This window comes from Ailuropoda melanoleuca, chromosome 8 (genome assembly GCF_002007445.2).
Source record: "Ailuropoda melanoleuca isolate Jingjing chromosome 8, ASM200744v2, whole genome shotgun sequence".
Taxonomy (NCBI): Eukaryota; Metazoa; Chordata; class Mammalia; order Carnivora; family Ursidae; genus Ailuropoda; species Ailuropoda melanoleuca.
The window spans coordinates 35,977,408-35,989,884 of NC_048225.1; the positions used below are offsets into that span (position 1 = coordinate 35,977,408).

Below are 12,477 nucleotides of genomic sequence, written 5' to 3' on the forward strand. Positions count from 1 at the left end.
CCGGCCCGAGCTGCTGGCTGGGCGAGGCGGCCGGCGGGGGCTGCGGAGCCGCCAGGGTCATGGGGAGTGGAAGTGGCAAGGACACGGAGTGCAGCGGCCCGCTGACGGGAGGGTTCTGGGAGGACATCGGGCTGTGCTGCTGCACTGTCGACGGGAAAGGGAGCTGGCAGGGGCGGCTGCAAGGGAAGCGGAGACCAGGCATCAGACCCCAGGAAAGCGGTGGGAGGAGACAGTCCCAACAAGACCCGGACTATTGACGGAGACCCTGCTGCCACAGGCCATCCACACACGTGTCCGTGCCGGCGCAAGGACGACAGGTGCAGACCCTCACCCCCAAATACGTAATATGTTCTCCCTCTGGATCAGCACTGTTGGGGTGGCTGGAGATACCAGGGTCCTGCTCTCACGAAGCTTATGTTCTCAGGGATGGAAACAGGTGAGCCATCAAAGCCAGGTAATGTGACAGGGAGGGATGGATGGCTAGTTCATTCTGAGAGGGCAGGGAAGAGGACGTGAGTGCCTGAGTTGAGGTCTGAATAACAAACAAGAAGGAGCCAGTGGCTGGGGTAAGGGGGTCAAGCAGGAGGCAGAGGAGCATTCCAGGTAGGGAATCGGCTAGTGTGTGGGGCCTAAGTCAGGACTTAGCACAGGCAGACACACGGATAAGAAGTACAGCCAGCAAAAGTGGGACAAAGTCAGACCAGAGAGAGCAACATGCAAGGGCCTTTATAAGCCAAGGCCAACACTGCCCTCAGGGTGTAGCCCTTGCCCATGGAGGAGCTGCCCCACGGAGTGGTGTGGAGATGAGATGCAAGTGGCAGGAAACGACGCAGGGCGCCCCGCAGGGAGGTTAAGCTGTGGTCTTGGTGAGAACCGATGGGAGTCTCACCAGGCCATAGCAGAAGGGCAAAGAGGGATGGATTTGGGATACATCTGGATAGATCCATGGACAGCGAGAAAGAAGGGGAAGAAAATTTAAAAATCACTCCTAGATTTGGGGCTTCATACAAAAGGACAGGGGGTACCATCCAATGAAATGGACAAGTCTTGGGGAAGAGACAAGTCTTTTGTTTTGATCTGCTGGGGTGAGGAGGTCTGGTGCTCCTAGCTGAGTGATAAAGATGGTTCAAAGCCTGGGCACTGGCTGCTCTACCTGAAACTGTGAGCTGCCACCTCTGGCTCAGCTCCCCAACATTCCCCACCTCACTATTCTGTCACCTGTTCCGTAAGAATCACCGTATTTCCTCTCAGCCTATGCCAAGGGCTCCTACCAACAACTCCTGCAGGTCTAAACAGCAAAGACGGGCCTGGTGGCTAGTCCTCCAACCACAGCTGCCTCTTTTCTGCAGACTCGGGACTCGCCAACCTCCCTAACCTTTTAGGTCTCCGTCTGGGAACAGGAATGTGAAGAATCATCAGCACCCCTGAATCACCCACATTCTGTATCACAGGGCGGAGTCCTCTGGAGATCCAGCTAGTACTTCTAATCTTTGACGCTTACTTGTGTCTGTCGCCTCCCGTTACTAGTGGCTAACCGCAGCCAAAGCTCTCAGAGCTTCCCCCACTTCGCCCAAGAGGCAACCTGGCCTATTTTCCTTTTAAGTAGACTTGCTGGAATGTTTCTGGACCCTGTTGGCCTCTGTATTGCTCATTTTGTAAGCATCTCTTGTACACAGGATTCTTCCTGGCAGCTACGTGTTGCACTCTAGAAGAAAATTTGACAAGGGTCACTTGAGCCCTCCCTAGGTGGATGCACAGACATTCATAAAGATGACCTCAGAAGCAATCCAGCAGATCCTAACAATGTGACCTACCACGGGCCTTGCTTTGGTAACGAACACCAGAGCTCTCAACCTTGACTCGGAAGATATTCCCCAACTAGATTTCCTTATGTCTTCAAACAGCTAGGATCTAAGTTCCCCAAGGCAAGGTGAAGAACCATGGAGCTCAGTTCGGTTCTTGATTCCTTAGTGGACTCCACTTTCCAGCCATCCTGGGATTTCAGAAAGGAATGCGGTCAGTGGGGAAAAGCAAAAGACTACATGTTACACGGCCTCCATTCAAAGGCAGATGCCCGTTCCCAGCCCCAATTACTCCCTTCACACTTCGTCCAAGGCAAGGGACAAATGTGGCACATCTCCTTGGGGCCGAGGTGGGCACAGATGAGCCTGCATTGCTGCTGTCTGAAGCATGGGGCCTCCCTTTGGCTCAGGCATCTATGGGCAGGGGCTTCTATCTTTTAACATTTATTAAACTCTGGGATTTGGGACTCACTTATGGTCAACGGTGGGTTTATCTTCTCAATCTTTTTCTGATCTAGAACAAAAAGGAAGTGTTTCCTGAATGCCAGCCTAAGTCATCCATGATGGGGACTAGTCACCTGACTGGCAATGCAGGAAAAGGGTGTTTGCCAAGGTTAGGGGACGGAAAGAATTTCCTTTTTAAAAATGGGAACTCTTCTACTAAAGAGAACACTGGCCCCGTAAATAACTCAGTTACATGTTCAATAAACAGCACATCACAATGGAAGATGTGCAGGCAGGAGAGCAAACTTCTATTCCTTGGCTCCACTATTCCGCCAATGGGTTGGTGAGATCAAAGATCTGGACCAGGCAGATTTGGGCTTAGTGTAAATGAGGGGGGAGAGAGTGTTGGGACAGAACAGGGCAATTCCTCATGAGATCATACCAGAAACAACCTATCCTCAGCTTCCAAAGATAATGCTGTTCATTGGCCATGTCCCTAGCAATGGGGACACAGAGAAAAGGGAAAAAGACAGCATGGGGACCAATATGCACTGAGAAACACTTTCAAGTAGAATTCTATGCTATAATTATCTATTTGTGAGCCTGACTTCCTTCTGTGAAATCGCAGGGCTAGCTTATTTGACACCAGGTGTCTTGATTTCCTGGGACGATGTACTACTTAGCTCAATGCTAAAGGACTTAAGGGGTTAATAATATCTACAAAACCCAGCACAAATAAGCACTAGACAAATGTGAGTTATAATCACCATTACTATTATCATCTGAATCCCACAGAACCTAATAAAGAGCCTGGTACCAAGCATGGCATGCATTAAGTCCAAAGAATTTTTTTTGTTATGTCTAACAATTACGGAGCACTTTGTGCATTTGGCATCTCATTTTAAACTTTATAATTGCCTTCTAAAATAGGTCTCATTGTCAGCCCATTTAGATGAGAGAAGCAAAGCACAGGATGGTAACTTACAAAACAGAACAGAGATAATAGGAACATAAAGGATATCCCGCCTAGGCTTTTTGATTCAAGTCCACGCTGTTTGCAACTTCCCTATCCTGGTGAGAGAGGGAGGGAAGGCAGCCACCCTTCGGTCTTTCGCTCCTGGGTTCCTTGGCCCACGATGAGCAACCACACCACAGTAGGGTGTCCATGATGACACCCTAACACAAAAGTGTCACACCTCCTGCAGGCTTGAGAAGCCTCCGGGGAAGCATAAGGTTGGAAATCTGCCTCTGAGTTGTTCTTGTGGACTGTTACATTCCACATTATTATCTTGCATAGGCTAGTGTCTTGTTTCCAGAGGACATTCAATTAACACTTATTGTGGGTCTATGCTATCTGTCAGGCACCACATTTCCACTTACTTAATGCTCACAAAAACCGGGGCAGCACAGGTCCTTCTCTTTTCTCAAGGAACTCAGTGAGCCTCAGAACACTGCAGAGAGTGACCTTTTCCCAAGTGCCACCCATCTGACCAGTAACTGACCAGTTACCTAAATATGTCTGAGCAAAGCTAAGTCTACAGTGATATATTAAAAAAACAGCATTTAAAGTCACAACTACAAGACAAAATGGGGGTCATAGAGGGAAGTCTTGCAGACTGGCCCTCCATCATCAGTGACTTGGGCCATGCTGCACATAGCCCGACCCCAGAATTGGTACCCATTTCTTTCCTCCGAACTTACAACCTGCCTAAATCACAATCCCGGCAATGTACCACCACTGGCCTATATCAAGTCCTTTGTTCTCCTGAATTTTTATTTAAATATAATATTATTTAATTTTTCATGCATGTGTCTTTTCTCCCAAATTTTTAGCATGCATGTTTTTTGAGGGTAGAAAATGACTTAAACTAGGTTGGTACCTAATACATTTGTGTCAATCGATCTGGCCCCTTAAGCCCAAGAGCAAGTTGGGAGACCACATATGCTTGATGTGCTTTCAAATAATAGCTAAACCCCCAACATCGTATTATTAAAGAAAAGACCTCTGGTGCTTAGATTGGTTCTGGATAATTGGTTCTAGGTAGAATCTCAAATCATGACATTGTCAATATAGTAACATAGCTCCATGTCACTGCCCTCTCTCTTTTTTAAAGAGTTTTATTTATTTATTTGAGAGAGTGAGAGAGAGCACGCACACGTGCCCATGAGCAGGGGGAGGGGCAGAGGGAGAAACAGACCCCCCGCTGAGCGTAGAGCCCAATTCAGGGCTTATCCAAGGACCCTGAGATCACGACCTGAGCCAAAAATCAAGAGTTGGACGCTTAACAAACCAACTGAGCCACCCAGGCGCCCCATCACTGACCTTCTTCTTATGTATTTGGGGTCACAAAATGAAGCTCAAAGCGGGAGTGACAATGTTATTTGGATTGGGGAAACAGGATCATTGGTGACACCTAATCACCAGTCTATTGGTTCCTCTGTGCACACTGCAAGCCTTCATACACAAGCTCATTCATAAACGTACATATTTACGTGACACCTGGATGTAGTGTGCCACATTAGCATGTCACGTCCACTGTGTCACTGATTTCTCACAGACTTGGGCATTCCCTGCTCTCACACCACACACTATCCTTCTTTTAGAGTATGCAAACTTTAGGATTCACAAAGCAGAGATCTCACTACAAAGCAAAAAAAAAAGGGCTTTGAACTGGGGGGTCTAGAACCCACTCCCACCCATGGGGGTTACCTTCCATGTTAGTACGGGACAGCACTTTCCCTTCGTATGGGGTCTCTTTTTTCCGCTTTCGCTTCTTTCTAACCATGGACCCACGGGCGAGTTTTTAGCTTCTTCACCTTTAAATAAGAAGCTCATACCTACCTCACAGGGTTGCTGTGAGAATTAAATGAGATAAGGAATATAAAGCATGGCTCACCATGTCTATTCCGAGGGAAGTACTTAATACCTGTCTGTTGTTACCACACACGGATAACCGGCATTAGGAAAAAAGCAAGAAGAACCACCCCCGCGTGTCCCTTCCTCTTCAAACACCACATGATGAGAATCGCAGTCCCTAATCCTCGACCTCAGTAAGGGATCCGAGCTCACTCCAGTGCCACAGAATCTTGGGCTTCTGAAGAGCTTTCCTGCAGCACGACACAGAGCACAGGCTCATTTCGAGGTGATGTCTAGGCCTGTCAGGGCACTCCCCCTCAGACACAGAGTCTAACCTCCTTCGGGATGTGTGTGGTCCCAGAGAAGCCATGAGCTACCTGTGCTACCGGACACCCGAAATATGCAGCAAGTGTAGAATATACATCAAAATCAGAAGACTCAGAACCAAAAATGCAAAATACCTGATTAATAGTTTTTTATGCTGATTACCTATTGAAATGGTGTGGGTTTTAGCTAACTAAAACGTGATTTTATTTATTTTTTCAAAGATTTATTTGAGAGACAGAGAGAGAGCAGGAGGGGGGGCAGAGGGAGGAGACAAGCAGACTCCCCACTGAGCAGGGAGCTCAATGTGGGGCTCGATTCCAAGATCCTGAGATCATGACTTGAGCTGAAGGCAGACATTTAACCGACTCAGCCACCCAGGCGCCCCTAAAACATGTTTTTAACGGGTTAACGCAACTGTTTTAAAATTAATTTCACTTGTTTTCTTTTAACTTTTAAAAAATGTGGCTGCTAGAACATTTTTAAGTAGACACATGTGGCTCATAACTATACTTCTGTTGGACGCACTGCTGTAGACCTTACTGAATGTACACAAAAAGGCCTCATTTGGGGAGATAATTCCAGAATTCCGTGACTCAGAATTCAGCAATTCATGCAAAGAGACCAGGAGTCAGCCCCCCTCTGCTCTCCCCACATCACCAAGCATCAAGGGTGATTAGCAAGCTATGTTCACTATGTGAAATTATATGTTCATCTGCAATTAGGACATCATGCTAACATTTAATTAATTTGGTTCGTGTGATTAACAATTAAAAATTAAAAATTTTTCAAAACGTGGCAGGAAAATAAACATCAATGGATAAACAGATGGAGAATGTGATCAAGGAATTAAAAGAGAAAATGCCGGCAGCTCAATACATTTTTTCAAAGCAAAATTATTAACAGAGACATAAAATCCAAACAACATTTTTCAGTTTATTGACCTTAATAATTCAGTTCAATAAGTTTTCACTGAGTCCCTAAGAAAGGATTTTTTAAAAAATCCTATCTATGCGTATTAGGATTTCACCAAGTATGTGTGAAATACAATGCACAGAAAAATGACTGGAAGTTACTGTAACAAGAGGTTGGAGTGGCTAATGCTAGGTGATGGGATTAAGGATTTTTCTTTCTTGTCCTGTTTTTCTTTATAAAATTTCTATAATGAACACATCCGGCTACTTTCTTAAAAATTCATTATCTAAGATTACTTAATACATATACATTGGAGAAAAATTAGAAACTGAAGATAAGCCAAAAAATCTGCATCATTATTTTGATAATCAGAGAAAGTAAACAAAATAAAAGAATTTAAAAACAAGATGAAATCATAAAGGACTTCTTGGCCCATGGTGAAGAGGTTCAAGTGTTAAGACAGACCTGTCCTTCAGCAAAAATACCTCCTATTTACATAGAGTTTTCCCACTTAGAGTATTCTCTTCTGATTTTCTGACCCTCAAGGCAACACAGTGAAAGAGTACCTAACTCTGGTTGTCTCTGGATAGTGGGACTGCAGATAATTTCTACTTTTCCTTCTTTTCCTTTGTTGGGGGGAGAAAATGAGTGTTAGAAAAAATGAGCTGTAACAATTTGAAGATAAGGAAACTGAGGCTCAGAGAACGTACGCGACTTACTACAAAATGGAAGAGCCAGAACTCAAAACCCCTCAAATCTTCATCCAAACCACATCCTCCCCGCCCAGACCCCGTTGGTTGTGCAGCGACCGCTCAGACACGTAAATGCCCAAATTAAGGCTCAAGTCCTGTATAAACTAAGATCAGACTCACTTCTATGCAGTATGGATAGAGGCAATCCTCTTGTTTGAAGAAGTCCCTGGTTTCATGCATTATAGCTGAAACTGTGTTAGGTTTCCTAAGAAAGTAACCTGCACTTGACCCTAGCCTTTGAAATTCCCATACTGCCGAGCTGTTTCTCAGAATAAACAGCAAATTACTTGGCTCATCCAGCCATAATCCAGCTTAAAAGCTGTAGAAACTCCTGAGTTCTAATGCTGGTATTCAAAACACATGTTTAACTGGTGGAATTTTTTTTTTTTAAGATTTTATGTATTTATTTGACAGAGACAGAGACAGCCAGCGAGAGAGGGAACACAAGCAGGGGGAGTGGGAGAGGAAGAAGCAGGCTCACAGCGGAGGAGCCTGATGTGGGGCTGGATCCCATAAAGCCGGGATCACACCCTGAGCTGAAGGCAGACGCTTAACCGCTGTGCCACCCAGGCACCCCAACTGGTGGAATTTAAATAAGGCTCCACAGCCTCATTTTTGTTAAGGGCAACACATAGTTTTTAATCCAACAACCTTGGTTCTGGCTTACCTTTTGTCCTACATAGCAATTCATGTTCCTAACTGTATAAACTGCAAATTACCACTCTGGAAATACACTTACTCTGAAGATTCTCCTCCCTCCTCCAGACATTTCCAATCCAAAGTAAGATCGGACCACCAAACACTCTTTCTTGTAATACAGCACATTCCAAACCCCAAGCCCATCAAGGAAACCCTGCTCTTGGGCAACTGTTCTGTGCTTGTTCATGGTTTAAACTGCACTCCGGTTGCACAGTTGTATAGACATGAGTTTCGTGGGGAGAGATGTTCTTTCTCTTTAATTTGTCACGCACACTCCTTGGCTATGTCCCCTTTTGCTCCCTCCCTCCTCACTGTACCCTCATTTGGCATGTTCCCAGAGGATGTCATCTATCCTAAATTAAACCAACCCTGGAGGTTTCTCTGGGGAAAAATGCACAGTGCATTTTTGAAGGAAAATATGAGCGAGTTAGGACATTAGTTACACCACACATTCCCTCTCTGAGAGCAGGAAACTGTTAGCCTCTGCCCTGTTGGGAAGGAGGGTGGCGGAGATGGCTGGATCGGGGGCCGGGGGAGGGGGGTGGGGAGAAGCAAGCAAGCTTCTCTGTACAAGGAAGTCCAGAGCACCTCGTGCTTGACATCATCTTGTAAGATGTTTTTTATCAGTCCAGACAGAGAGCTGGGTCAAACACCGTCATTTCATGCCTTTATAAAGTATCCATCTACTTACTAAAAATCCAATTAATACATTCATAGACGGATAAAATATTAATAAACAGTTACAACTCTTTGCTTCTGGAAAGCCCGTAAATCTAACTCCCTATGCTACGTCTAAGCCTAAGTGCTTACCATGAATACCATGGATCCCCCTATTCAGTAGGGGCAGTGACAGCACCCACTCCTCAGAAGTGCTGTGACAACGGAGGAAGGTCACCCACACAGAGTGCCCGGCGCAGACAGGCGCTAAAGCTTTAGTCCCGGTACTGCCTCCACCACCTCTGCTCCACTATCACCTGCTAAGGGGACAGATGGAGTTCTAGAAACTGAAAGATCAGGGCAAGTGTTAGAGAACACAGGTTCTAGTTTGTTCTGGATCCATCATAATCTATAGATCATACAAACAGAAGACACAAACAGCTAATTTGCAAGGTCAAATCTAACCATTAAATTAACCCCCCAAATAACCTAGCTAATAATTGCAAAGGAAAATAAAGACTGAACACTATCTGCCCATTAGGTTAGCAAAGGTTTTGTAATTACAATGGCTAATGTTGGTCAAAGGGCAGTGACATGCACTATAATATTTTTACCAAGTTATCTGGTATCACGAGTCATTAAATGTTTGTTGCAACTTACCCAATAATTTCAACACTAAACAATGATTCCTAAAGAAGTGAACTGAAAGTTCAGAGACCCCTCCAGAGAATAAAGCCCCCGACTTCTGCTGGGGCAAGAAGAGACAGGCAGCCAGCTGAGGCAAGAAAGGGACCTGGGACTGAAGCACTCTTTAAACAGACATTCAGTTGGTCCTTCTGTTTTTATCTCCACCTTCACACCAATTTTCAGAGATACTACCAAGGCTTCAGTGTTTGGGGTCTTCTCCAGGACAACCAGGCAGCATCGCAGGCCCTCCCATCATGCGTTCAGAAAGCCACCCTCCCAGATCCGGGGCCAGGCCTAAGGCCAGGGTCAGAATTAGGGTTAGGGTCGTAAGCTAGGGGTCAGGGGCCAGGGGTCGGGGCTCTGGGCATTGAAAATTTGATATGCCTTCACTACGTTATTTGTAGAAAAGATGATATAAATTATATACTTTATAAAAGACTACACAGCAATAAAAAGGATGGTTAGGAAAACAAGTGCATGTTGTAGAAAGAATGTGATACAATAAGACCTAAAAACAAGCTAAGATACTACACTGAATATAATCTATGATGATAACACGTGAGCAAATGAACGTGTAGAGTTGTATTAAGAAAATAGGCTATTTTAAGTAATGTTTTGGCATCTTTGGTTTTCACTTTTGGAAATATGGGCAGATTTCTTTGGAAAGCAAACATGCACTTGACTAATGTCCTCCCACCTGCTCTGACAGCGATCAGCTCATCTGCAGGCATTCACTTCCACTCACGGTACAGTCCAGTAAGCCAAGTCACCACTTCTAGAATGTTCTTTCCACAAAGTGAGTCAGAATTAACACCTAATGGCTTTTTTTTTTTAAGCACAATTCTACATAGAGCAACTGTCTAATTCTCACCTTGTCCTCCTTCATATCCATTACCACTTCCAGGTTGAAGAAAAAGGAAGATGGAACAGGAATAAAACCAGACCCTTTCTCCATGGGCAGCTCCTGTTCCCTGGAGGTCCCCACCAGCCACCTTGGCAGGGCCTTAGTCTCCCCATCTCTGCCAGCCTCACTACCTCACCCACGACAGGGGCCAAGCTAGTGCAAGTCAACGAGGCTGTGACTGATAGCCTCTCCATGGGGCTTCCCACCAAGGGAGACTACAGTGTTTTACAATAAACTACCACATATCTCCAACTTTAGCAGATCAGGGCGGGTAAATTTACAAACTATGGTGAGTCAGTAATGAAGGCAAGAACTCCAAGTTCTTATTCCTTCTATTATAAGCTCTATGCTCTATCTCGCTTGTCTTTTGGACCTTTCCATCAATAGGCAAAAAGCCGTGAAGTCTGAACAATGTAAATGGCCAGGAGATGGGACTCCATGATCTCACTCAGTGGCCTTTCCTTCGTGGCCAAGAGTCTGGGATGTATGGACCCCACCGCCTGCAGCTTCCGAGACTATCGCCATGAATGACAAACAGATAATTCTTTAGACACAAGGGAATGTATCCGTGAAATTAAAAGGAGCCCCACTCATCTCCTGGGTCAAAGGAAACTGGAACATCACACACTGCGGAGTTTCAGATCCGACCCTTGGAGCTCAGACCAAGCTGGATGTGTCTGCAGCAGGGCTGGTGTGGATACAACTGTGTTGACTCTGTCAGCCCAGGGTGCGCCGCTGCAGCCATGCTGGCTAGCTGTGGCCAGGCTCACAAAGGGGCCTTTTAGCTCTGGGGCCCAGCCTCAATGGCCTGTCTGTTACATCTCCTGGGCCATTTTGATGTGCCATGTCAATCCAGCTGCCAAGCTTGGCAATTAGCTCAAATCCCTCATACATTTCTTCTTCTTTTTGACGTCATAACTTTGAGACAAATGACACTTTCCACAAATAACTGGGTAGATTTGCTCTTGGTGCTTCCCTTCTCCCCTTACCCTGTCTCCCACCTCATATCACACCTATTGCCAGATGACAAAAAGCAAAATGACCCACGTTATGCATTGCCATAAAGCCAAAGAGAAGAAGCAGACTTCCTTTGGGGATGTCCCCACCTTCTGTCAAGCTCTAGAGGCTGAGTCAAATGGTCAGGAAAAAATGTGAAATATCACAAACCAAACTCTGATATGATTCTGTGATAAACATCATAGATGACTTTAAACAAGTCTCTTGAATCAATGTGGCACATGTACCAGAGATATGAAGACTCCCCCCGCGCCCCGGCCTTCAAACCTGATAGTTTTAAAGTTTAAATGTCTCCTGTGGCTTAAGGAACTATAAAAGGTAAGAAACGAGAGCCCCGCAGGCCCCATCTTGGATTCCTCAGTGGGGTCAGACTATGGCTTCTTCAGGAAGAATGAGTTCTGCAGCCTGTCAGAGGTCTCAAAGGTGCTATCCTGCTTCCAAGCTGGCATTCCCAGCCTAATATGCGGGGAAATGTGTCAGCAGCTGAGAAGTAAAGGGCAGGTCAACCAGCTCTCTCCCCCTGCCAAGGCCCAATCACTGCCTTTTCAGAAGATGTACAGCCAAGGTATGTCCTGCACACAGCTGCTGGGGTCACCCAGGGAAAACTCAACCCATCTGATTTAGAAACAGACAAATAAGGCCCTTTGTGAGAGTGAACACACAGCCACTAATAGGCAGTGGTCACCTGCCTTCTTTTCTCCTGCTCCACGCTCTCCCCAAGAAGCTCAGCAACATCGAAATGCTGGTAAACTCCCAAATTTGTACCTTCAGACCCAATTTTTCTCTTGAGAGCTTGATTTCCACCTGCCCTACTATTTCTCAACTTCGGTATCTAATCAGCCATTAAATCCTGTCAATGTTACTTCTCTGCCTCTCACAGCACATAACGCTCCCCTGCACCTCCGGCCTCCAACTTAGGCCACGCTCACCAATTCTTAGCTGGACTACTGAAATTGTCCCTGAAGGTCCTCATAGCCTCTGGTCCTGTTCCTCTGATCCATCCTTGACTGCCACTGAAGTCAGCCAAATAAACACCAACAGAGTCTTTCCTTGAAAACACTGGCTTTCCCAATTGCTTATGGCTAAATTCCAAACTCCATAGTAGGACTCCCAAAGACCTTCACCGCTGGTCTCTGATCCCTATTCTAACACATCTCTGCCACTGCTGGCCACTCCCTAACCCACCTGTGGTACCTCGGTGCCTTCCAGATCAAACCAGAGGCATTCCCCCCGCATAGTGCGGCCCGCAACCCCATCTCTTTGCTTGTTTTCCCCAACAGCTCTTACTGGTCCTTCAAGACACAACCAGGATGTCAACTCCTCTGTGGGGCTCTCCCCAGTACCTCTGCTTGTGAGTCATACGATCTCTCTGGTTCTGAGCACTCTGAGTACTGTCTTCAAACAGCATACTACAGAGCA

The 12,477-nt window shown here is 45.9% G+C and overlaps 1 protein-coding gene across 1 annotated transcript in view; it reads right to left on the bottom strand.

Annotated features, from left to right (window-relative positions):
- Nucleotides 1-12,477, bottom strand: part of LOC117803349 (angiomotin-like protein 1) — a 115,036-nt gene that overhangs the window by 8,144 nt on the left and 94,415 nt on the right. The window contains 1 exon segment of the mRNA XM_034666147.1: nucleotides 2-176. Within this exon segment, the coding sequence (XP_034522038.1) occupies nucleotides 2-176 (175 nt within the window).